General features: G+C 40.0%; 2 protein-coding genes across 2 annotated transcripts; both read right to left on the bottom strand.

The window, feature by feature from the left end:
• Positions 1–1,136: 1,136 nt before the first annotated feature.
• On the bottom strand, positions 1,137–9,303 carry LOC115051456 (sodium-dependent neutral amino acid transporter B(0)AT1-like). The gene is made up of 12 exons (XM_029514853.1): positions 9,105–9,303; positions 6,316–6,456; positions 6,036–6,173; positions 5,763–5,944; positions 5,109–5,219; positions 4,919–5,031; positions 4,644–4,772; positions 2,306–2,462; positions 2,023–2,227; positions 1,759–1,918; positions 1,450–1,612; positions 1,137–1,286 (listed from the first exon to the last, which is right to left on the bottom strand). The coding sequence occupies exons 1-12, from the start codon at positions 9,301–9,303 to the stop codon at positions 1,137–1,139; spliced, it is 1,848 nt and encodes a 615-aa protein (XP_029370713.1).
• A 1,718-nt stretch (positions 9,304–11,021) lies between these two features.
• LOC115050761 (sodium-dependent neutral amino acid transporter B(0)AT1-like) lies at positions 11,022–15,398 on the bottom strand. The gene is made up of 12 exons (XM_029513809.1): positions 15,197–15,398; positions 14,712–14,852; positions 14,381–14,518; positions 14,109–14,290; positions 13,885–13,995; positions 13,149–13,261; positions 12,940–13,068; positions 12,691–12,847; positions 12,370–12,574; positions 12,105–12,264; positions 11,378–11,540; positions 11,022–11,222 (listed from the first exon to the last, which is right to left on the bottom strand). Exons 1-12 carry the CDS (start codon positions 15,393–15,395, stop codon positions 11,022–11,024), a joined length of 1,899 nt encoding a protein of 632 aa, XP_029369669.1. The 5' UTR covers positions 15,396–15,398.
• Positions 15,399–24,882: the final 9,484 nt, after the last annotated feature.

Raw genomic sequence — 24,882 nt, 5'->3', positions numbered from 1 at the left:
TTCTAAACATAGACATCGCTATTTTGTACTGACAGTCATTGGAAGGGGTACAGCTAATTTCACTGTGTAGCATGTGTCTAAAATCATAGACCTCAGGTCATAGCGTTTCATTTTCAGTCTCCCGTGATGCCTTTCCCTTATTAATGAGTGACCACAAATCTTTAATGAGTCACCAGCACATTGGCATTCAAGTAGTCAAGTTTTCTGATACTGCTATCATTATTTTTTGTGAATAATAGCCAAATGTTTAGTTGTACTCATGACCAAGAAACAAAGTTCACTTTGATTAGAATATGCTTCAAATGCATTTTGCGCTTATAGTTAGTTATTTAAGTTACTTATTATTAGTTGTAAATGTTATTTAGTGTATAATGTATGAGCACCGCAGACTGCTCATCAATCCCTCTCTGCATTCACTACCATGGCAGACCAGTCACATTTTCACATGTGTATTTAACATTTCTTCTGTATCATATGTCTGCAGTCAGAGCCAGTCAGAGCCAGGCCCAGTTAAGACATTGTGTCACTATGATGGCGCCCCCTCTTGACCATTTGGCTGCCCATTATTGTCTGTTTCTTCGGGCTGAAGTGATGTGTTGAAAAAGAAAGGAAAGAAAATTTGATTGAAATTTTAAAAGGGAATTTAAAAAAGCAGAAAGGAACCTAAAATGAAAATAATCAGACACCTTTTATAAAGTTATCTACAATGATATTGCACAAAGACAAAACATCTCAACAGTAAAACCTTACAACCATGCATATGCCCTATATATAACTATGATGAGTGGGTAGAAAGTATGTATGGAGGGAGAGCTTATTTTACCTTGCTTCTGCAAATGATAAAGTCCAATACAACCAGAAATCAAATCTGGGCATGGAGTTAGTATATTTATACACCGCCTATATAACTGCACAAAACAAGCAGAAGTATCAGGACTCCAATGAAGTTTGTCAATAAAACATCAGTATTATGGTTCAAACATACATATGCATGGATGTAAACAGGCAAAACGTCAGCATTCTGATAATGGGAATTTATGTTCGACAAAGTGGATAATCATGCATCTTGTTGTGTTCTGAAATTAGCCTTGTCAAACATTTATTCAAATTGTTTAAAGCCTCTTAGGTAATTTGTCTCATTTCTTTCTTATACTTTCAGTTGCAACAAAGACCAGACGACATAATGCATACAAAGGTATGGCAACACAGGGGGCTCCTGCTAAAAGAAATATGACCGCACTTATCCACGAGGGATATGGCACTGATGCCAGAGATGGAAACTCCACCTGTACAAGATAAAGCAGAATAGTTAGTGTTTTTAGTAGAAAAAGGCTCGTTTTATCTTGAGTGCAAGAAAAAAAAACATTTTGCATACAATATACATTGTCTGCATATACCAGGAAATTCCTACACTGTTTTAGGAGCTGATAACAAAGTTTGTGCGCTTACAGAGTTGGGGTCCCAGACCAAATAGGTGAGCTTTTCTTGGACTTGGGTCACTAGATAGAAAACTAATATAACCACGATGATTGAAGGAGTTATGAGTCTCCACGAAACCTGCCAGAAAATGGAAGGCCTATGTCCGACCAGGAACTTCAAATCCTCATTGAACCTGGGACACAAGAGGGTTCTATAAAATTGTTGACAAGTTTTGAAATGTCGCAAAATGTATTGTCATAGTGAGAGCAAAATAAAGATGTAATGCAAACACAGACTGACGGCACAGACAGTGGCAAAATAGCCTGAAGGAGCACTGACCTGTCTATGCCGTAGACGTAAACGACAGCTAACAACTCGAACAGTCCAATGGTCAGGAGTGGAACAGACCCAGCAAAGTTGTCGAAGAGCGTTACCCAATAAAGCCCTGAGGGCTGCGCAAACATGAGGGAGATGATGAAGGCGACAACACATGTTGTTCCTGAAAAACACACAAATGAAAACAGAGAGCACAGAGAAATGCACATGGTGTTTCACTTGTAAACAAAAGCTGAGAATTTGACTGCTCTTTGAAAAGCAGATTACCGGTCAGTGCTTCATGGGGCCAGCTTTTGGGGAATACGTTCAGGTCTTTCAAGGGCACCACCACTCCTTCAATGTTCCCAATCAGGGTCGAGACCCCCAAACAGAGAAGCATGACGAAAAATAGGACGGACCACGCAGGAGATCCGGGCATCTTGGTGATGGCTTCTGTAAACACAATAAAGGCCAAACCTGTTCCCTCCACTCCCTGAGCAAACACAGTGCTGATTAGAGCAAAACACAGTCGTGACTGAAGAAAATGAAAAATATTCAACAATATTAGTACCTCACTGAGGAGCTTGTGCATGTCACATCTTTTCATGGCCAGTCCATCAACAATCTCAGGATAGGAGCCGTTGAGATGAGTGAACATTGTCTCATAGTTGCTTGTAGTGATGTTTTCTTCGGGAAGTTCAAACGCATTCAATAACTTCATGATGTTTCTAGAAACACAATATGTTTCTGATTACTAACTCTGGATTACAGAAGTCTCTAAAACATGAGCTGACATCTTTCTGTCTCTCCCTCTGCTGTCCATAAGGTCTGACTGAACCTTTAGTAGTGTGATTGTAAGAGATCTGAAACAGCATCTCAAATCAAATCAAATCAAACTTTATTTATATAGCACTTTTCATACATTAAAAATGCAGCAGAAAGTGCTACACGGAGTTAAAACAACAACATGAAATACACGCAACTAATATAAAACACAAAGTGAAAAACCCACCCCCTCCCCCGAAACACACACAAAACCGCCCACACAGTGGGCAGGACACTGAGGAACCATTGGAGGAAACCCCCACGAGGAAACACTGGAACTAAAAACCAAAAGATTAAAATACAGTACATACATTAGTCAAAAAATGTCTAAAAATAAGAAGATTTAAGAATGTTTAAAGGTAATAAAAATGCACAAGACTTAGAGTAAAAAAAAAAAGAGATAAAATCAGTTAAACGCTAAACTTAAAAGGTGTGTCTTGAGCCTCCTTTTAAAAATACAGACAGTCTCTGCAGCCCTGAGGCTCTCTGGCAGGCTGTTCCAGAGTTGTGGACCATAATGGCTGAATGCAGCCTCAACGTGGGTTTTGGTTCCAACTCGTGGAATGGTTAAATGGTCTGTGAGGGCCGATATGATGAAAGCAAGTCAGATAAATATGATGGCCCAAGACCTACACTTAAAAACTAGTAAAAGAACCTTAAAATCGATCCTGAAACAGACGGGGAGCCAATGCAGTGATACTCTTTTTAGGAAGACCAGAGAGCAGGGCATTACAATAATCTAAACGGCCAGAGATAAAAGCATGCAGGCGTACCCTGGCTATGTTCTTCAGATGGTAAAAACCTATCTTCGTAATATTCTTTATGTGTGGAGTAAAAGTGAGCTCAGTGTCAAAAATAACGCCCAGGTTCTTTACTGATTGTGAAGGTTTAAAATCTTGTAGTTTTGGTAAAAGGCCTTCAGGACCAATGACTAAAACCTCTCTTTAGTCCTGGTCGAGCTGTAGGAAATTCTCTGCCATCCATGATTTAATGTCTAAAACGCAGTTAAAGAGGGCATCAAGTGGTCCTGTGTCATCAGGAGACATGGCGAGATACAGCTGCGTATCATCAGCATAACTGTGGAAGCTGATGCCGTGCCTCTTGATGACATCCCCAAGGGGAAGCATGTAAAGATTAAAAAGAAGTGGACCTAAAATTGACCCTTGGGGGGTCCCCACATTTAATTTCATGCGTTCTGGAGGAACTGGTCTACTGTGTTGAAGACTGCGCTAAGATCCAGTAAAACCAAGACTGTCAGTTTGTGGTTATCTAAACTGCACCTGGTGTCATTTAAAATCTTTAAAAGTGCTGTCTCGGTACTGTGGTTCATCCTAAAACCAGTCATGTCTGGTCATGTCAAAAGGTATTTCAAAATATATTTCAAATTAATATGCAGCTTAAGCAGCCAGACATTTGCTAAACATCTGGCCATTTTACAAGGTTGTGCTGTTTTAGCTCAGATTCTCATCTTTGTGTTATTTTCAAGCCAGCGCGTCATCAACAATACTGTGGGTAACTTTCGACGAAGAAAGATCTGCAGGTGGTTGACAAGAATTTCAGTCATTATTGAAGCTACAAGACAATGGTTTATGATTTCAACCTCTTAGCAAAGTTACACCTTCAGGGGAGACTGGAGCCAACAATGGTTCAGAATGTGGCAGGCTGGGGCTGTTAGCTTACCGATTTCAGTGGAAGAGAAAATGTATTGGTGCGATGAGCTTAACTGGCTGTACCGTAGTTAGTGCTGTCGTCTCACAGTAAGTGGTTTCTGGATTTGAGCCCTTGGCCCGTGGCCTTTTTGTGTTGAATTTGCATGTTCTCCTTGTGCCTGCGTGGGATTTCTTCAGGTACTCCGGTTTCAACCTAGGCCTGGGTTCAAGTGTGAATGCTTGTGTGCTCTGTGATTGAAAGGAATAAGACTGACTCTACCTCAGGTTTCAGAATCCCTGGAATGAAAGGGACCTTACTGTATGTGCATGTGAATAATACACAATATAGCAACAGCTGCACCCATTGTTAATAAGTACAGTCAGTATCTTTTGCCATCAGACTTGTTTATTGTAATTGAACTGTACTGTACTCACTCACTGATACAGTTGTCATATTTCTCAGTGGCCCTGAAGCCGATGATGGAGTAAGTGACTGTGGCGGCGTAGACTGAGGTGAAGCCAGTTATCGCAGTCAGGATCACGGCATCTTGCATACAGTTGTTGCTTGAAAAAGAATATAGGCAAAGGAGTTAGGACACCTTGTGTCCCACAGTGGCTACCATCTTTTTTTTTTTTAGATAATTAAAATTATTTAATTATGAGAGCTAAATAAGAGTGGGTGTTTTGTGTATGTTCTGAAAGTTTCTTACTGAACTGGATTGTAGCTTGAGAAAGAGATTAGGCCTCCCCATGCTAGGCCAAAAGAATAGAAGACTTGAGCACCAGCATCCAGCCAAGTTGTAGGTTTACTCAGCTCCCCAACCTGGAAGAGCAAAGCCATATTGGAATATCGCTTTGAGATGCAGCACATTTTTTCCACTGTGGCGATTTGAAACGGACCTTAGGTGTGAAGAGGAACTTTATTCCACTCAGAGCTCCTTTAAGAGTCATTCCGCGGATCAGGAAGATGGCCAGCACGATGTACGGCAGGATGGCTGTGATGTACACTGCCTGAGGTTGGAACATGGAAATAGCACATATTTGGTAATGGAAATGATACATATTTGATTCATTTCTTTTTTGCTTTGGTGTCTTTAAAACGGGTTATCTGTATGTTTGCTGTCACTGAATAAGATTTCTTGTTACTTTCCACAGCTTGAAACAGCTCAGGAGGGAAGTTTGGTGGCCAATCCATGTTTCTGGTAAACTGGTAAGGAAACATTTGTTAACACTAATGACAGCTATGTGGCAGCAGGAAATAATTTTTGACCTTTCGCTCTTAGGCAACAGCAACCACAGCGTTCTTAGCATCCTGGTTTGGCGTAAACCAGTTGTTAGCAGGTGACACCGTTTTCAACCAACCCTTGTATCGAAGAGCTTAAATGCCTAAACTATACAAATCAGTCTTTTATTTGATAAACTTAAGTATGTCTGATTTTATCTAATGCCATCTGGAATTAAGTACCCATTGTCTCAATGATTATGAAATTCTAGTTGCCAGGTAAATCTACCACCATTATCCTTGTACTCTTGTAATTGAAGGGTTCAACGAACCTTGCCTGATGTGCTGATGCCTCTTATGCAGCAGATAGCGATGACTGTCCAGGCAGCTAAAAGACAGATGACTATGGGCCAGTGGAGCCCCTCAGAGTCCGTTATAGTGGCTGAGCTGTTCAAAGTCACTCTGTAAAAGTAATAATCTATGGTGGAACTCTGTTGACACTCGGGCACAAAACCTATGGGGTCAATAAAAATGTACATGACTAATAATGATACAAACTGGATGCTTTAGTGTGCATGTGATTAAAAATGTGTGTATTTTAGTACCTGTCCCATCGTCATTAAGAGGACACTGACTCCAGGGCAGAGGGTCTTGAAAGGAATTAAAGAAATACCACATGATCCAGGCGATTAAGGTGTTGTAGTACAGTCCAACCAAAAAGGACACCAACATGGAGGCTATACCTACGAGACAGCGTCAAGATTGCATGAAATCAGATATTTATTGGGTTAATTCTTTGGTGATTTTCCACTTTGATTCTATTTAATTATTCTTTAATTTTGCCCTCACTTTGGACTAATTATTCCTTCGGCCTATTTCACCTACCAATCCCAGTCAGGTATGGGCTGATCGACCTCCACACTCCCACACTGCCTTTCCTGAGACGCTGGCCGATGGCGAACTCCATCAGCAGGAGAGGCATTCCCTCCAGCACCAGCAGTATCAGGTAGGGAATCAAAAAGGCACCTAGAAAATGGAGGTAATCAGTTTCACTGTCAGCGAACACAACTGTTCACGTCACTGCAGCATGCAGTCAAGTTCCTCTTTCTTTTGGGCTGATGATTTGGATGACAGTGTTGGTCAATCGGCCATTTTTGATAATTTTCTAAAGGTCAAGAAAGCCTTTCTCTTTTTTGTCCTTGTGTAGGTATATTTGGAACGAGTCATGTCACATTAGCATGACAAGCAGTTACTCATGTCAACATTGCTATAATAATACTGCTGCAACTCATCCCACCTCCTGGCATGAAACTCCAGCTGCGCCTAACTCCCCCCTTCCCTCTCCCGCAGCAATTTCTGACCTGTTATCCACACAGAGGTCCTGCATGTTCTCAACTCTCTTGACCTCAAAAAATCTAAAGGTGACGATGGTCTGGACATATTTCTCCTTCACCTGAGTGCCCACTTAATTGCCTCCCCCTTAGCCCACATTTTTAACCTATCCTAGCATAATCCCCACTGTATGGAATTCAGCACAGGTCGTTCCCCTTTTCAAAGGAGGAAACTCTAAAATATTAGACAATTATCGACCAATTTCAAAACTTTGCCGCCTGGCAAAAGTGCTAGAATCCTTAGTAAATGCGCACTTGTGGACTTTTTATGAATCAAATAACATCCTCCAACCGCAAAAATCTGGATTCAGACCTGGCCATAGCACAATAACAGCCACAACACTCGTTGTTAACAACATTATAAACGGTCTTGATGCCCACCAGCACTGTGCAGCACTTTTCATCGACCTGTCAAAGGTTTTCGATACTGTCGATCACAATATCCTGTTATATAAGCTCTGCTCCTCCGGTTTAGACAGCCTCTCAGTCGGTTGGTTATTTCTCATGGAGATCCCAAGTTGTTATTGCAGATGGACAATCTTGTACGGCATTGCTTCCACCCTCAATTCAGCTGTCATGAATCTTCAGGCCACCTTCAATAATTTTCAATCCTTTTCAATCATCACTCATCACTCACTAATTAGTTCTGAATTCTAGTAAAACTAAATGCATGTTATTTACAAGATCCCACTAATAGTGACCCCTCGCTGGGCATTCTTTTTCTGAATGGTGACCCAATTGAAATGGTCAACTCTTATAAATACCTTCTTTTCATAGCCATGTGGGACGTCTTACAAAAAAACATAGAGCCAAAATTTGGGTTTCAATATAGCAATAAAAACTGCTTCTCCACTTATTGCAAAAAAACCATTGTGCAATCATCCATGATGCCTGTCCTTTGGTGATGTCATATGAATACTGCTCCATCAACCCTGAAACCTCTTGATGCAATTTACCACAGTATGTTACGTTTCGTTACTGGTGATCCATTCACCACTCACCATTGCACATCTAAAGTAAAAATATATAGTAAAGTCCGCTGGTCCCCTCTTGCCATCTGTAGAGAAGAACATCGTTTTTTATTTATCTAGAAGGCCCTACTTGGAAAGCTTCCTTCATATTTAATCTCACTTTTAAATCTCCGTGTCATTTGTCCACAGACGCACTCACAGTCCTACATCAGTCTGAACATTCCCCCTGTAACATACCAACCTTGGAAAGCCTTCTCCTTCTATGCACTGAATTGTTGGAATAATTTACAGAATTTGTTAAAACTTAATAATCTCATTTCTGTGAAAGCTTTTAAAGCTCTATCTACTCACTGTTGCAATCACAAGTGCCTGTTCTTGTTACCAGTAATTCTTTAACTTCCAGATTGTGTTTCCTTTCACAAATGTTAGTTGTAAATCATGCGTTGTGCATTCATTAAATATGTTCTATTTATGTGCCTGTGATGTTTTGATGTGTTTGTCTGTAATGTGTTCAGGGTGTCCTAGAAAAAGAGAGCTTGCTGTCGGTGGACTTTCCTTTCCTTTCAAAATAAAGGTTATAGATAAATAACCATAACGCGGCCTTTTCATTTGGTGGAACTGGACCGGGGATGAAATATAACGTAGATGATATGTTGAAAAATAGTCCTTAGCTGCTGACAGAGATTAATAGTTATTTATAAATAAAATTTATGTACTTTTTATTGCCATGAATGTTTTTTTCTGCTTTGTATAAAATCAGTTTACTGCCTACATTACTGCTGATGATGGCATGGACTATGGACAGCAGCTTGAACTGTATAGACCTGACCCCTTGAAGTTAACAGGGGATTCTCGGCATTCAGTTTTCAGTTTTCAGTAACTTGAGACAATATGCTGCTGACCCCCAGAATCTTTCTATCTCATATCATATCATGTCATTTCATAGGTTAACCATTTCTCCAGAAGAACTCCTGAGAATCATTGATGCGCCCTCATCCTGTCATAGCCGTGAATGAGTTACATATTTAACTTTCCATTTATCTTCAGTTCCAAACGGCCAGGGATTTTGTTGAAACTGAGGTGGTAACAGTTTTGTGTTTCTGATATTTAGCAGTGGCTCTTCCTGTTGTAACCCCTTTGGAGACAAATTTGCTCTCCAAACTGTCCCTCTCTAAAAGTCACACATGGAAGATCACAATAAATAAATCACTGGTCACCTCAACCTTATATCAAATGTACAAACATTTACAGCTACGCATTTGAGAAACACTTTTTATTCAAGCTGAACAGATTCAATTCTATCACATCTTACCTCCTCCGTGACTCTGACATAAGTAAGGGAATCGCCACACATTGCCAAGCCCAATGCAGAAACCCACACAGGTTAGGATATACTGGGCTTTGTTCTCCCACTTGGGCCTGCCACTTGCCTCCTCCTTCTCTTTCCTGTCAAGATCCTCATGGTTTGGTATCCGGAGATCCAATCCTGGGTTCGGAAAGACTAGTTTCATGCTGATCACTTGGGTGATGAAGCAGAGGGATACGTATCTTAACAAGGGCCTACAGTAGTGTGAATGTCCATATCCAAGTCATCAGCATTTCAAACATGTTTACAGTTTTTTACTGTTACAGATCAATAATTAGCCAGAACACTTTCACACACACACACACACACACACACACACACACACACACACACACAAACACACATATGTATATATACTGTATGTGTGTATATGTATGTATAAAACATATTACACTGAAAACCTCTCACATAGACAGAAACACTTGAAGAAAAATCTTTGAACTATCAAAAAAGGCTAATGTCATGTTGCTAATGTGGTTTATGCAGTTTCATTCTGCAACATATATTATTCTCCCAACAAATAAAGCTTTTGTAGTCCATAAAATAGCCTTTTTTTCACTTATCTGCATAGCCAGTCCAACTCTTAGGTTACGGAAATTTACAGCCAGCTGAGCATTCAACCAGTTAATATGTTACTATTTCTTTCATTTACCTGTAGAACATTATCACAGATTAAATTAGGTCAAGTTAAACATTATGGCACATTCACCAGGCGTAGATATTGAATTATTATTTATTATTAAAGAAATATATTTGGAAATAGCAACTAGCTGCCATCATTGCAGCATAAGCAGTTCTCTATTTTCATAGAAGCCAATAAATGCAGAAATAACGGTCCTCTCAATGGCCTGCCACTGTCAAGTGGCACTTGTTGGGAAATGGCTTTGAGTTGCCTGTTTGAGGGTGTGTGTGACCTGCAGCATAGGTCCTGTGATGGAACTGTATCCTGCAATAATATAGCATATGCATTAAGCACTCAACCGCCAGAGTTTCCATACTTTAATTTTAACTGTTGAGAAGGTTATTACCAGACTATAACCTGACATTTAGTGTCAGTGTAAATACAGTCCAGTGATACACCAAAGAATAAAACACTCCATCACAGTAAAATAAAAACCAAAGCTGACATGAATGTGGCATTTTTTTTTTTTATTTAAAAAAGACACGTACTTCCGATATGTCAAAAATTTTAAGAATTCACTCATTTGTTTTAAGATTATTTACAAAATATTAAAATAATACATTATTTTTGGTCCCATGGTAGAAACATGTCAAGTTACAATATTTTGTAATGGCTTGCTCATTTTCTTACAGAGAGTGAGGAACAATTGATGTCATTCTCATACCCCTACAGCCAGAAGAGGGCCAGCTTGACTTGGCATGATGAGTGGAAACTGGGGGAATCAGTTTATCTGGCTAAATGACAAACTAGGATTTTTCTACCTTGTTATTTTTACTGATTAGACAAATATGTGTTGATTTAATGTTTAGACAGAACTAGGCTAGGTTTTTTTTTCTTTCTTTCATTCCAGTTTCTGTGCTAGACTAAGCCAAGTCGTATCAGCCCCCCTTTCTTACTCTTAGTAGGAATGCACATTTCCCAGACAAAGTATGAGATGTAAACAGGACAGTAATAAATTTATATAGGGATATTAAGGGTCAGAAAATCGAGTAAACTAAGTGTAAGTGCTATCAATTACTGTTTTCCAGAGCAAATATTTTCCAGACTTCAAGTTTTACTATTTTTCCAGTCAGTTTTCACTTGTGTGCAGTGCACAGGGTATGAAGAAAAGCAATAATTTACAACAAGAATAAAACAACTCCACCTTGACTCATTTTGTCTTTAAATAATCAAAAGGAAAACTACATTTTGCCACTCATTTGTATTTTGGCAGAGATAGTGTCCACTGTCTTGGCACTGTAGTCCTTCTTGCAGCATTTGCTCTGGATGAATTTGAAGAGGGCAACAGCTGGGATGGCTAAACTGGGAACTCCGGCCAAGATGAAGACGATGACATAGATCCAAGAGGGATAAGGCTGCTTTTCAAGGGTGGGGAAATCCACCTAGAGCCAGAGTCGAGAGGAAATGTTAAAATTAACATGTTTACAATTCACAAAAGTGATTTCTATCACATTTTAAAAAAGAATGGAGCTCTGTCAACAACATCTAAAAATGTCTTTTTGCTGTGACTACATTAGATTTTACTCCAAATAATTACCGATTCCTGATCCCAAACCAAATAGGTGAGCGTCTTTGATACTTGGGTAACGAAGTAGAAGATCAAGATGAAGATCATAATGAGTGGGCTGATCACCCTCCATGTCACCTGCCAGAAAATATTGGGCTTGTGGCCAATCATAAACTCAATGTCCTTGTTAAACCTGCATGGAAGCAATAAGGGGGAGATGTTATGTCAGATAAGTGTGTACCAAAGCATCCATAAAAGACAACTTTGTACAGCCTGATGTCTATTTGACAGGTTAATGCCAGACTAGACTTCAAAGAGCTCCGCTCTGTCCGTTCACTCTCACTAAAGCTCTAATGCGCAAAAACACAACAGGGCAATCATTTAAACATTTAGCAAGTATCTCGCTAAGATGTCAGTTATATTTTTCATACTTTGATCAACAGTGTTATTGAAGCACTGGAAAAAAAAATCTTGCTAAATAGTCTTGCTAAATCACAAGATACTGTGTACTTTTTTTATCTCCCCAATGATGACTTACACATTATCTCTGACCCAAGGTCAGAATACAGTAAGTAATAATTTCCTATTTTGTTACCGGTCATAACTACATGTTTCTAGTATTGCTTTACATTGTAAGTCTGTGTGTGTATTTGTGCCATATTAGCAACATATGAAAAAGCACAGAGGTGGCTTTGGGCTGTTAATTAGGTCAATGAGGGCACAAAACTTTACAGCAACGCTTACTGGACAGACTCACCTATCGATGCCATAAATGTAGATGACAGCAAACATTTCACAGAACCCGATGACCAGAAGTGGGATAGAGCCTGCAAAGTTGTCAAAAAGAGCTAACCAATAGTTCCCAGAGCGTTGAGCAAATATGAGCCCGAGAGCTAAAGATATTAAGCAAGTCAGACCTGGAAAAAAGACAAAAAGGGGGTTACATTCACTCATGTAGATCATATTTAACAATCCCATGTGAATAATGTTTTTGAATTTATTAGGAAACATTAGATAATTACCACAGAAAACTTCTTTGGGCCAACTTCGAGGCAACAGTCTTAAGTCCTGCAAAGGAACCACCACTCCCTCAATGTTGCCAAACATAGTTGAGAGGCCGAGGCAGAAGAGCATGACGAAGAAGAGGACAGCCCAGAGAGGAGAAACAGGCATCTTGATGATGGCCTCTGTGAACACAATGAAGGCCAAACCTGTTCCCTCCACACCCTGAAGGAGTAAACAACAAAGGTATGGCTGATCTTCAGTTTAATCATTCCTGTGAGACTAAAAGTCCAGATTTTAGTGGAACAAATATTTGACAAATATTCATTCTTTCCACTGACCTGGCTGAGGAACCTCTGCATGTCGCAGAACTGTAGCTCCAGACCTTGGACAATTTCTTGATTTGTTTGATTAAGATGGCCCAGATAATCTTTGTAGTTGCTGTCTGTTATTTCGCCTTCAGCAATGTTGAAGGCATTGATCAATTTCAAGATGTTGCTGCAAAAGAAACCCAGCAGGATTAATTCAGCCTGATATGAATGATTCGCACCAGTTTCTTGAGGCATCTTTTTTTTAAGTTTGAAACTCACTCTGATATACAGTCATCATATTTTTCTGTGGCCCTGAAGCCAATGATGGAGTAGATGACTGTTGCAGAATACACTGAGGTGCAGCCGTTGATGATAGAGATGAGGACGGCATCCTGCTCACAGTTGTTGCTACAGGGAAAACATTGTGTGAAGAGAGCTCTTCATAAGAGGGCATTTTGTGTAACTGTGCACTTGAGGCTGTCACTTACTGAATAGAGTTGTAGCTGGAGAAAGAGATGAGACCTCCAAAAGCTAAAGAAAAGGAGTAGAAAACCTGGGCACCTGCATCCAGCCAGGTTGCCGGATTGAGCAACTCACTCACCTAAAAGAGAATCAAAAGAAATTATCAGCAAAACTGAGCTGAGATTCTGACACTAATGACTCCGTGTTGTAATGTGTCTGCTCTACACTATATTTCCCCACAGTTTAATGAACACTACTGAATTGTGTTCTTATTTCATTTCTAAAGCGCTTGTTACTGAAACTGTCTGTCCATGATTTAGTCAAAGATCAGTCTTTGAACTTTCCTTATCAACATTTATCAGTCAATGAAAGCATGTATGAGACACTTCAATAAATCTCTATTTGAATTGCAAATTAAGTGGCACATTGTGTTTTCAGACATGGATCGTTGTTGTTAACTACAACTTAGTTTATTGCCTGTTTTATCTCCACAGTAGGCTCCCATAAAACTTCGTTCATTTATGTTCAAAGCAAAGACTGAAAACAAGTGAACGCGGCCAACATCCATCTCCCAGCAGCACTAACTTTCTATTGCTGACATGTTATACTTAATTTACATAAATCATACCAAAACCAAATGAGATTTGTTTTGGAGGGTTATGTGTGACACTATGTATTACTTTTTTTTTTTTTTTTTTTCCTTTGAAAATAAATTATGCCGACAAATGTTAGTGTTGGATGCAGTTTTACAACCGTACTTACCTTTGGGGTGAAGAGGAACTTGATTCCCTCCACTGAGCCTTTCAGAGTCAGTCCTCTGATGAGGAAGATGGTGAGAACCACATATGGCAGAGTGGATGTGATATACACAGCCTGAGAAGTGAGAGAATAACAAAATACAGAGTTATATTTGAATGAACATATCTGCATGGTGGCAGAAATCAGTCCTTTATTTGATAACCCAGAGGCAATGTTGACTTTCAGACCTTTCCAGTGGTTTCGATGCCCCGGATGCAGCAAACATAGAGTAGAGTCCAGGCAGCCACCAGGGCCAACACTATCCACCACTGCAGGCCCCCGGACTCATCAATAGCCGCTGAGGTGTTGAGTGTCTCCCTGTACCAGAAGTAGTCGACAGTGGTGCTCCGAGCACACTCCTCCACCACACCTGCAAAGAGCCATTTAAGAATGAGGAACGGGATGTCAGATACCCTCAGCCTTCCCTGGGTGGCTGCTATCTTGACCCATGAAGGCATACCTGTCTTATTGGCATTGAGAGGACACTGACTCCAAGGCAGAGGATCTTGGAAGGAGTTGAAGAGATACCACATGATCCAGGCCATGATGGTGTTGTAGTACATGCCCACCAAAAATGAGACCAGCAAGGATGCAATACCTGCAGGGGGAATGGAACAGTAAGTCGTGTTGTGCTTTTTATTTCTAATGGCTCAAGTGAGGCTGCGCCATCAATAACCATCAAAGTTTTTTTTGTTTTTTTTTTTGTTAAAACATTAAATAGCTGTTTATATGAACAATATTATTACCTTTTTAGTTATTATAATTATCATGTGTGTTTTTTGTTTACCCACCGACTCCAGTCAGGAGGGGGTTGATCGATCTCCACACACCCACGCTGCCTTTTCTCAGGCGTTGACCAATGGCAAACTCCAGATGCAGCAGCGGGATTCCCTCCAGAACCAGCAGGATCAGGAATGGGATCATAAAGGCTCCTGTAAAGGTACAAGCTGGGTGACTGACTTAATTCTTTAGTTTTGCAAAATATATTATAATATATAATATATAATATTCAGCAGCTTATTCCTTTCACAAGCTTTTCTTATAAAGACACCCATGAACTGTAAAAAAAAACATGTTTAATTATCTAAGCTCAGCAGAATATGCACCAGTTATCTGACTCACATGTTCTAATGCATAGCACCCCGCTGTGTAGCTGAAGCACAGCCCTTATATGTGTTACACCTATGATTGTGACAAAAAGTCAACTCCTTTCTGCATTTCTTCGTAATTTTCTTTAGATATTTTGAAGAGAAGAGCTCAAATAGAAATATCTTACCTCCTCCATGACTTTGGCAAAGGTATGGGAACCTCCAGACATTGCCAAGTCCAACACAGAAGCCCACACAGGTGAGCAGGTACTGGGCTTTGTTGTCCCACTTTGGCCTGTCCCCAGCCTCCTCCTTCTCCATTTTCTCCAGCTCCTCGTGAGACGGGATCCGGTCATCCAGTCCTGGGTTTGGTAACTTTAGCTTCATTGTGACACTTTTTAAACTTATCTGGAAGCAGAATTAGGAGAGGCAGCTCCTTTCAATCTCTCCGGTGGTGAGTGGTTGTTAGTTTGCTGCCTTCACGCACAAAAGAGGTTGTGTGTCCTTCCTGAGACAGTCTGCTCTGCGGAAGCCGTTCCTGATTCCCTGGAGATTGAGAGGTATTAAATGCGACCTATGGCACCTACCCTATAGTTATCACTAGCACATTACAGGCTCTGCTGTACTATGCAATGTCAGCAAGTTCAGCAGAAACAGGCGTAACTTTCAGGGGTAATAGTTAATAAATCACATGAGATGCGTGTTTCTGTGAAAGATGAGTTTGGCATTCATGAATTTTTGAAAGTTGGGAGGAATAATAATAAAAATTATAATATCTATTATTATTATTATTATTATTATTATTATTATTATTATTATTATTATTATTATTATTGTTATTGTTCTTGTTATTATCATTATTATTATTGTTATTATTGTTATTATTATTATTATTATTATTATTATTATTATTATTATTATTATTATTATTATTATTGTATATTCACAGAATGAAGTAGAGGCGGCTAATTTTCCACCAATGCTTATCTTAACAATGAGACAATACTCAATACCTTCTTGAGACAGCTTTATTGCATAGTGATGAAGTAAAATCATTTCAGTCAGCACGCAAAGTCAACATTCTCTCGGACTATCTCAGATCAATTGCTGAGCCGCTCTTATAATGACAACCATCTAAGCACTATTTGAAAGTAGCAAGTTATTTTTCTGTTGTTCTTTGAATCATATTTTTTCCCCTGTAGTATAAGAATAAAGCAATTCAGAACGATTGCCATATTAAGGGTGTAATCTCCTTTCTAATCCAATCATTAAAGACAGGCTGTTGTGGCTGTTGTGGGCATTTATAGCTGTGAGATGATGGGAATTTAAAGTTTTTGGGACACGGTTCTTTGCAATGCTTTCTGAGAGGAAAGTTAATCTCATTTGTGAGTTTACGAAGAGACATGAAATAACCAAAGAAGACATAAAATTACTACAGAGTGCTTCAAAATGACCACAATGATACACAAAATGGTGATGGGATGTATGAAACAATTAGGAAGACCATTTGTAGTCAGTTTGTGTCTCTTTCCTTCTGACTGTGCGACATAGGACAGGTCAGGAGGGGATTTGCGCTTCAAATCCCAGAGAGTTACTTTCTCATAATTCGGATACGGATATGGCTTTTAAAACTTTACAGTGCCGTCTCTGAAAGCTGTTAACTTCTGATGTGTTCGGTATCGGCTTTTCGCTGAAGGGTTGAGTTGACATTCTGAAAGTGAACATACAGGGTGTGACAATTCAAAAGTTACCTTGGACTTTAACTAGCTTTGAAAATTTTGAAGCTCAACTGAAGCTGTGAAAGGAGAGATCGTAAAAGCAACTGTGGACATGCCAAGGTAAGCTGAGATAAACAGGCAGATTGAAGAAATGTGAAGGCCTTGTGTGAAACCTTTTAATCTAACCCTGTGTGATCATTGGCTTTGATGGCTTTTTTTTTTTTTTGTTGTTCTTTATCATCATTATTTTATTCATTTTTTATTGGGTAGCTCTCCAATTCATTCTCTGTAGTGATTAATATTTTTAACTACAAATTATGAGAAGCCATCTACAGGGCGTGGCAATCATAGTATATATATTTCAGCCACCCAAAGACAGTGATAGGAGGTTTTATTGTCTTTGTTATCTTCAGTGATGATTCAGGTGGATTAGGTTTGGGGCTGAAAGTACACTATCACTGTCAGGAGATAGCAGAGGTCTAAATCAGCTTGTACAATGCAAAAAAAAGATGAATCATCCATGAAATTATGATCCTCATAAATAGTCAAGATAGAGTCAAGATAGAGTCAAGTTATGGCCTCTACAGAAAAATGTCTTACACTCACTTACTCAAGTCACTGAACCTATAAATAGTAACATGAACTAAACACTTGACTCTTTGAATGCTGTGAAAGGTAGCTGTTCTTTATCTTTACACCATTGTTACGGGGATGGTTGGGAAATTGCATTTCCACTTCTGAGTTCCCCTCCTGCCTTTTACCCTTTTCAGCACCCTTTGGATGTTTCCATATTTAGCCTGCTCTTTACGCTTTGCAGTTTATAGGTGTTGTTGAGTGAAAACCTTGTGGAGTGGAAACAATGAGTTCATGAGCCCATGATACTGACAATCGGTTCATACATTCATGTCCCACTTTAGGATAAAATTTAATCACTTGGATGATTGCTCAACTTTTCACCTTAAACATATCATCAAAGCATTTATGTAACAATTCAGACATCAGGCGTTTTAAAGCCATGGAAATACACTAAGATAAGACACCAAGAGGACATTGTTAGGTTTGTGTTGGGAAGACACTGAGAAAGTGAATTTAAAGGACATTGAAAAGATGTATTTGCAGTCTAACCGTTATGCCGTTATGCCACCGTGCTTCCTTGCAGACATATTTTTTGGAGAGAGCACAGGTCATGCTTGTCTTTGAATCCTTTTGGGTGGGACAAACCTGGCACCTGCCTGGGCTTTGGTTCCTTACCAGGGAGTAAGATGTGGAAAGTGATCGCATGTGATGTGATGCCAATGACGTCCTTTAGCCATTGTCAAGCACACCCCTTGTGACCTTGATTTTTTTCAGGTGTTACTTCAAGAGATTTTCCTCACAGTCCAGCTAAATTGCAGACATAGCTGGACTGCTGGGCTCACATGCTGCCCTAATTTTGATGCTGTGTATGGCAGGTTTGCTCAGCATATATTGTTGGAATTGACACAAGCACACATCAAAAGTCGCCATGCAAATAATCGCCATGCAGGTGTAGGTAGGTGAGTTCACACACACACACACAGACAGGCATGTTTTACACAGCTTCAGCAGCTTGTGGTCAAATTGATCCCAGAGGAATACTGACGTGTACAAAATGTGTACAGCAAATTGAAAAAGTATCATTATGGTAATTTTTTCCATGATTAGTTGTCCCCCTCAAATTAGGAAAAGTCATGAACTATGAAGCCCAAAAACTACTTTTTGAATGATAAAGACTGACTGTGGTCAAGTTGACCCCGAGGACGATAGGCGGGTTAAACAGCTACTAAACACAAACCACGCACAAAAAAAAACCCCTCTTTGCTCAGTGGTTGTCTGTGTGTGTAGTGGTTTAACACATGAGTGGAATGATGATGCCAGATGGACTTTCAAGTGCCACACAGAGATGTTCACATGTACAAGTTAATATTCTACCTAAATCCCTTTTAAAGCAGATGCAAATGATGCATCATGATTTTATGATACAATTTATTATACAATACTGAGTGTGTTTGTTCAATGGATTGTATCTTGGGGTTTTATTTTGAACCCTCTGCGTTCTATTTTCCACAAAACTGTAATCTATTCTGAATTAATGTGATTTTGATTGATTAATGTAATTTGTAAGAGATGCTTTTATCATAAATTGGGTTGTATGTAATTCATTAATATTAGTGATGCCACCAAACATTACATGTCAGTTTATTCATTTTTCACTTTCCACTGTGGAAATTTTGTAGTGTCACATTGACTAGAGTCGAAAGCGAGGGTGTTTTTTTTTGTTTTTTTATTATTTTGGGCTGTCTCGAGCTTCTTTCTCCATCTTTCCCATGATAGGAGATCACATCCTTGTGGAATGACTCCAGCTTCTTGATCCAAAGTGAAACTTTCAGGCATGCTTTCAGAGGAAGCTTGTTGGTGCCAAGCACAAACAGGAATGGTGTGTGTGAGTGTTTTCAGCTCCCAGTCTAGAAGCACAACAATTTTACTATGATTGAATAGCCCCGTCAGTAATTTCTAGGATTTGCCTGGTTCTCTCTGTGGTGATAGACAGTCAACATTAATGCAATTTGCATCTTTTCCCACAACTTATAATATCACGTATCAATCATTTACCAATCTGTTTTCATATCTAATGGTGACATGGAAGACGCATGAGTTAAATACACCAATTCTAAGTTTTAGATTTGTAATGAAAAGTAACCAGTTCAGACCTTAACCACAATATATATGTCTAACTCTGCCCCAGCAATATTTAACCATTTTTTGTTTGTTGCGTTAACAAAAAAATTCTCAGCGATTTATACAAAACGACCAACCTGAATCAAACTGTTAATAAGAAACCTACTGAGACGTTTGGAGAAGTTTGTGTGAATTTGTGACTATAGGAAGGAGAACAGACATTCAATAAATTTTATTGGAAAGCCCTTTAAGATCAGAGTCAAGGCCACTAAAGTGACTGCAGGGTTGCAGAGCAACATCTGACTAACTACAGATGATTAAAAGTCTCCAGAGTTCCTCTTCGATAAGGGAGAATACAGTAAGGTGCACTTGGAGTTTGCCCCTTAATGCTCTGGGAAATCATTGGAGGTGTCTAAAGGTTGCTACAGAAGCTGCTGACAAATGAATCAGTGAACTCTGGCTGCACTGCACGGATAGCAACTTCCACAGGGTGCAATTTACATCAACAACAAGAGCAAAACAAACAAACAAACAAAACCAAAACACCAGGAAGCACATACTTGAAATAGAAATACATGAGAACTAGAGCAAAGATATGTTTTTGTTGTGTTTTGACTTTACACTTTTTCTTTTTCTTTTTTTTTTTTTTTTTTGCAGTTTAGATATTTGATTCAATCTATTAAACGTTTTGTTAAGTCAGACAACTGAAGGCAAACAAAGGAATAGGAATAACATCAGCATCCAGATCAGTCATTTCTAAATGGCTGATAGTCATACATTGTGTTTGTGGTTATCATGTCCCAATAAAATTATATGTGCAGCCTTATCAACATGCAGGCAATGTCCTGAAAAACACATCATGTGATCTTATTGGGAATGATGATTTTCAGAGTAGCACTAAGGTACATCTGAGCCTCTTTAACCTTTGTGTTGTCCTGTAGGTCAAAAATGACCCACCAAAATGTTTAGCTGCAACAAAACCCATATAACACTCTTTTTTCAACTTGAAATTTTATGACTTTTCCTAAAGGGACCCCAACATTAAAAAAAGTGAAACTCTGGTTTTGTTTACATTTCCATATGGGCTGTACACCACTGTCTTATGAGTCATTTTTGACCCGTTTGTTATAAGAGCATTTACACGACATACACAAACTGTCACTAACACACACACAACAGAGAAACTGGATTCCTATTGATGTACGAATTGAACTTGAATTTGCACATGCACCTCTGACCTGCAGCTAACCCCTCACATTACACAAGATCCCAGACTAAACAAAAAAAACATAATGTAAAACACATTCAGTGGAGAGGATATGAAGATACCCCCGACCAAAGAAGCCCCAGTTGGTTCCTTGCTGAAGCCATGAGTGGGCAAGAAGAAATGACCCAAGCTGACAGAGAGACATTTTTATCCGAGAACAGTAAAATAACATGGTCCTCATCAAACACGGACGGCACCCCAGGAAGAGCTGCAGCACAAATAATCTTTAGGATGACCCCGGGGCCAACAAGATATTCAGCTGCCCATGCCAAGGGCATCTCCTCCACTTTCCTCCTGTTCATCACACCAACCATTGAAAAGATCATACCGGAAATGACAAATTTGGAGGGTTCCCGTAAATATGGAGACAACTGGAAAAATAGGGATCAGACTGGCCTGCGTGGCTACTTAGGGCTTTTGATCTTAGCAGGTGTCTTTAGGTCTCGTGGTGCGGCTACATCTAGTCTCTGGGATGCAGAGAGTGGAAGGGCAGTGGAAGGGCAATGCCGCTGAAAGTCTTCCACACTTTTTCAAGAATGCTAAGATTTGACAAGATCAGTCAAGACCAGCAAGGCGTGTGACAGACAAACTGGCAGCCATCAAAGACGTCTAGGACAAGTGGGTTGAGCGTCTGCCATACCTTTACAACCCTGGACTTGAAGTCACAGGAGATGAGCAGTTGGTTCCATTCAAAGGTACATTTTTATTTTCGTAATGTTACTTACCTGAAATTAATATTTTTACTTTGTTGATTCATGTGGTTTTTTTCTGTGACACTCACACTCACTGATTGGAATCTTTGTCTTTTTTTTTTTTTTGTATCAGGTCACTGTCCTTTCTGGCAGTATATGCCAAGCAAGCCAGCAAAATATGGCATCAAAATATGGGTGGCCTGTGGTGATAATCCAACTATACTTGTCTACACTAGGAAGCTGCCCAGGGGAGCAAACGAGAAGAACCAGGGGATTTGTGTTGTACATGATTTGACTGTTGGACTGAGGGGGCACAATGTCACATGTGACAACTTTTTCACCTCCTATGAACTAAGCCAGCAGCTCCTGAAAAGGAAAATCAAAATGGTTGGCACTGTTTGGAAAAACAAGCCTGAACTCCCCCCTGCACTCCTAGCAACAAGAGGGAGACTGGTCTTCTCGGCTTCTCGGCTAGTTTGCCTTCACCCCCACCACCACTCTTGTTTCTTACCTCCCAAAAAAGAACAAGAAAGTGATCCTGCTGACTACACTGCACAAGGCAGCTGAAATCACTGATCGTGAAGACAGGAAGCCAGCCATCATCCTGGACTACAACCACACTAAAGGGGTCATGGACAACCTTGACAAAGTTATTGGAACATACAGCCGCAGAAGGATGACTGCACGCTGGCCCCTGGTCATCTTCCACAACATCCTTGATGTCTCATCATACAATGCCTTTGTGATATGGCAGTGGAGCCACCCAACCTGAATGGCTGAGACGAAGAACAGGAACATGCATCGCAAGAAGGTAGCGCCTACCCCGCACAGAAGCCTCTGCAACAATTGTGAGAGCTGCTCAGGGAGGTGAATCTTGTCCCGAGCCACATGAGGCTGCAGCTGGGCCAGGCAAGTGAAAAAGATGCAATTTCTGCCCCTGGAAGAAGGACTGCAAGACGAAAGTTGTGTGCTGCACGTGTGAGAAATACGTCTGCAAAGCCCATGCTCACGTTTGCACATACTGTCCCACATGTGCTAATGTTCGTTGTTAAACAACCTTTCACTGTTCTGTTATTGGACAAGAGAAGAGAAGAGAGAAGAGATGTATTTGATAATTCACTTCCTAAAGAATATTAACAAAGAATAAACTGTTGGAAAAGTTCCATACTGTTGACTGTTATTTTTCCTTTCAATAAAATTAATAGTAATTTCTTCACATTGATATAATAGTAATAAAAAACCTTTACTGTATAAAAGTAAACTATTATGACAGTTGGATTGTGGTAAAATAAAAAAAGAAAGAAAGAAAGGAAAAAAATAGAAAATTCCACGGAAATTTTGAAGTGCCACGGGACCTGGACAATCAACCTACGTACCGACACACGCTCAAAAGTCACCCTGATTCAATTTCGGTTCATCGAACCGATTGCGTTAGATTCAGTCATTTGACAGACAGGACTTTGACCTTGATGAATGAGAGTATGTCTGTGTGCTTCTGCATATTTGTCTGTGTGTGTGTGTGTCTGTTTATGAGTCTGTGTGCGTGTGTCTGTATATCAGTCTGTGTGTGTGTGTGTGTGTGTGTTTATGAGTCTGTGTGCGTGTGTCTGTATATCAGTCTGTGTGTGTGTGTGTCTGTTTATCAGTCTGTGTGTGTGTGTCTGTATATCAGTCTGTGTGTGTGTGTGTCTGTTTATCAGTCTGTGTGTGTGTGTCTGTATATCAGTGTCTGTGTGTGTGTGTGTATCTGTTTATCAGTCCGTGAGTGTGCGTCTGTATATCAGTCTGTCTGTGTGTGTGTGTGTTTATATATCAGTGTCTGTATATCAGTCTGTGTGTCTGTATATCAGTGTGTGTGTGTCTGTGTGTGTCCTGCAGTGTAACACAAATGTCAGTAGTAAGAGTTTATCAGTAGTCTGATGACATCACTGATTGCAGCTGTGTGTCTGTATATCAGTCTGTGTGTGTCTGTGTGTATCCTGCAGTGTGACACAAATGTCAGTAGTAAGAGTTAATCAGCAGTCTGATGACATCACTGACTGCAGCTGTGTGTCTGTATATCAGTCTGTGTGTGTGTGTGTGTGTCTGTGTGTGTCCTGCAGTGTAACACAAATCTCAGTAGTAAGAGTTTATCAGCAGTCTGATGACATCACTGACTGCAGCTGTGTGTCTGTATATCAGTCTGTGTGTGTGTGTGTGTGTGTCTGTGTGTGTCCTGCAGTGTAACACAAATCTCAGTAGTAAGAGTTTATCAGCAGTCTGATGACATCACTGACTGCAGCTGTGTGTCTGTATATCAGTCTGTGTGTGTGTGTGTGTGTGTGTGTGTGTCTGTGTGTGTCCTGCAGTGTAACACAAATCTCAGTAGTAAAAGTTTATCAGCAGTCTGATGACATCACTGACTGCAGCTGTGTGTCTGTATATCAGTCTGTGTGTGTGTGTGTGTGTGTGTGTGTGTCTGTGTGTGTCCTGCGGTGTAACACAAATCTCAGTAGTAAGAGTTTATCAGCAGTCTGATGACATCACTGACTGCAGCTGTGTGTCTGTATATCAGTCTGTGTGTGTGTGTGTGTGTGTGTGTGTGTCTGTGTGTGTCCTGCGGTGTAACACAAATCTCAGTAGTAAAAGTTTATCAGCAGTCTGATGACATCACTGACTGCAGCTGTGTGTCTGTATATCAGTCTGTGTGTGTGTGTGTGTGTGTGTCTATGTGTGTCCTGCGGTGTAACACAAATCTCAGTAGTAAAAGTTTATCAGCAGTCTGATGACATCACTGACTGCAGCTGTGTGTCTGTATATCAGTCTGTGTGTGTGTGTGTGTGTGTGTGTGTGTCTGTGTGTGTCCTGCGGTGTAACACAAATCTCAGTAGTAAGAGTTTATCAGCAGTCTGATGACATCACTGACTGCAGCTGTGTGTGTGAGCTTGGCTTGCATCATCTTAGAAAGCCTATTAGATAACAGATTCCTTTCTTTTGCAAAGCCTCTCACTCTGGGGCAATACTGTGACGAAACGGTAACTCCTATCATAAAACAGACACTAAGACACTAAGCGCCACAACACGTGTCTGAAGCTGTGTGTGTATTTTAGTGTTTCTAGGATGTAAACTGTGTACACGGGAGCGATTTAAAAATATGAAAATTTCTCCTTCTTGCCTGAGAAAAATACATGGGGAGTAATATGAGGGGTGAGCATGTCCTTTAGAGGGGCACAGTTCAAATTTGGATTGCCCGACTGTTAAAGTAAACCCATTTTTCAGGAGAGGACAAGAATCTCTACTACTTTGGAGAAAATGACGTGTGTACCTCAAATTATGTGCCAGTGAGAGCGATTTACAAACAATGTTTTCGATAATCATCCGCTCACCGACACACTAACTGAAGATTCCTCCACTCTAACACACCAACATTCTGTGCAATACACACACATGTACTGTGTACACACGGTGCGGACACACAGTGAGATTGTTTTGAGGAAAACTTTGGATTACATTATGTTTAA

The sequence above is a fragment of the Echeneis naucrates genome, chromosome 11 (genome assembly GCF_900963305.1).
Source record: "Echeneis naucrates chromosome 11, fEcheNa1.1, whole genome shotgun sequence".
Taxonomy (NCBI): domain Eukaryota; kingdom Metazoa; phylum Chordata; class Actinopteri; order Carangiformes; family Echeneidae; genus Echeneis; species Echeneis naucrates.
The sequence above is the reverse complement of the archived record's forward strand: the minus strand, read 5'-3'. Positions and strand labels throughout refer to the sequence as shown.

Excerpts from the sequence above, each read along its gene's own strand:
- LOC115051456 (XM_029514853.1), bottom strand. The coding sequence starts at position 9,303 with ATGAAACTAGTCTTTCCGAACCCAGGATTGGATCTCCGGATACCAAAC. Across the intron at positions 5,220-5,762 it reads GCATCAGCACATCAGGCAAG|GCAGTGTACATCACAGCCAT; the intron begins GTTCGTTGAACC and ends TTCCAACCTCAG. Across the intron at positions 4,773-4,918 it reads TCAAGCTACAATCCAGTTCA|CAACAACTGTATGCAAGATG; the intron begins GTAAGAAACTTT and ends TTCTTTTTCAAG.
- LOC115050761 (XM_029513809.1), bottom strand. The coding sequence starts at position 15,395 with ATGAAGCTAAAGTTACCAAACCCAGGACTGGATGACCGGATCCCGTCT. Across the intron at positions 13,996-14,108 it reads GCATCGAAACCACTGGAAAG|GCTGTGTATATCACATCCAC; the intron begins GTCTGAAAGTCA and ends CTCACTTCTCAG. Across the intron at positions 12,265-12,369 it reads GCCCAAAGAAGTTTTCTGTG|GTCTGACTTGCTTAATATCT; the intron begins GTAATTATCTAA and ends TCTTTTTTCCAG.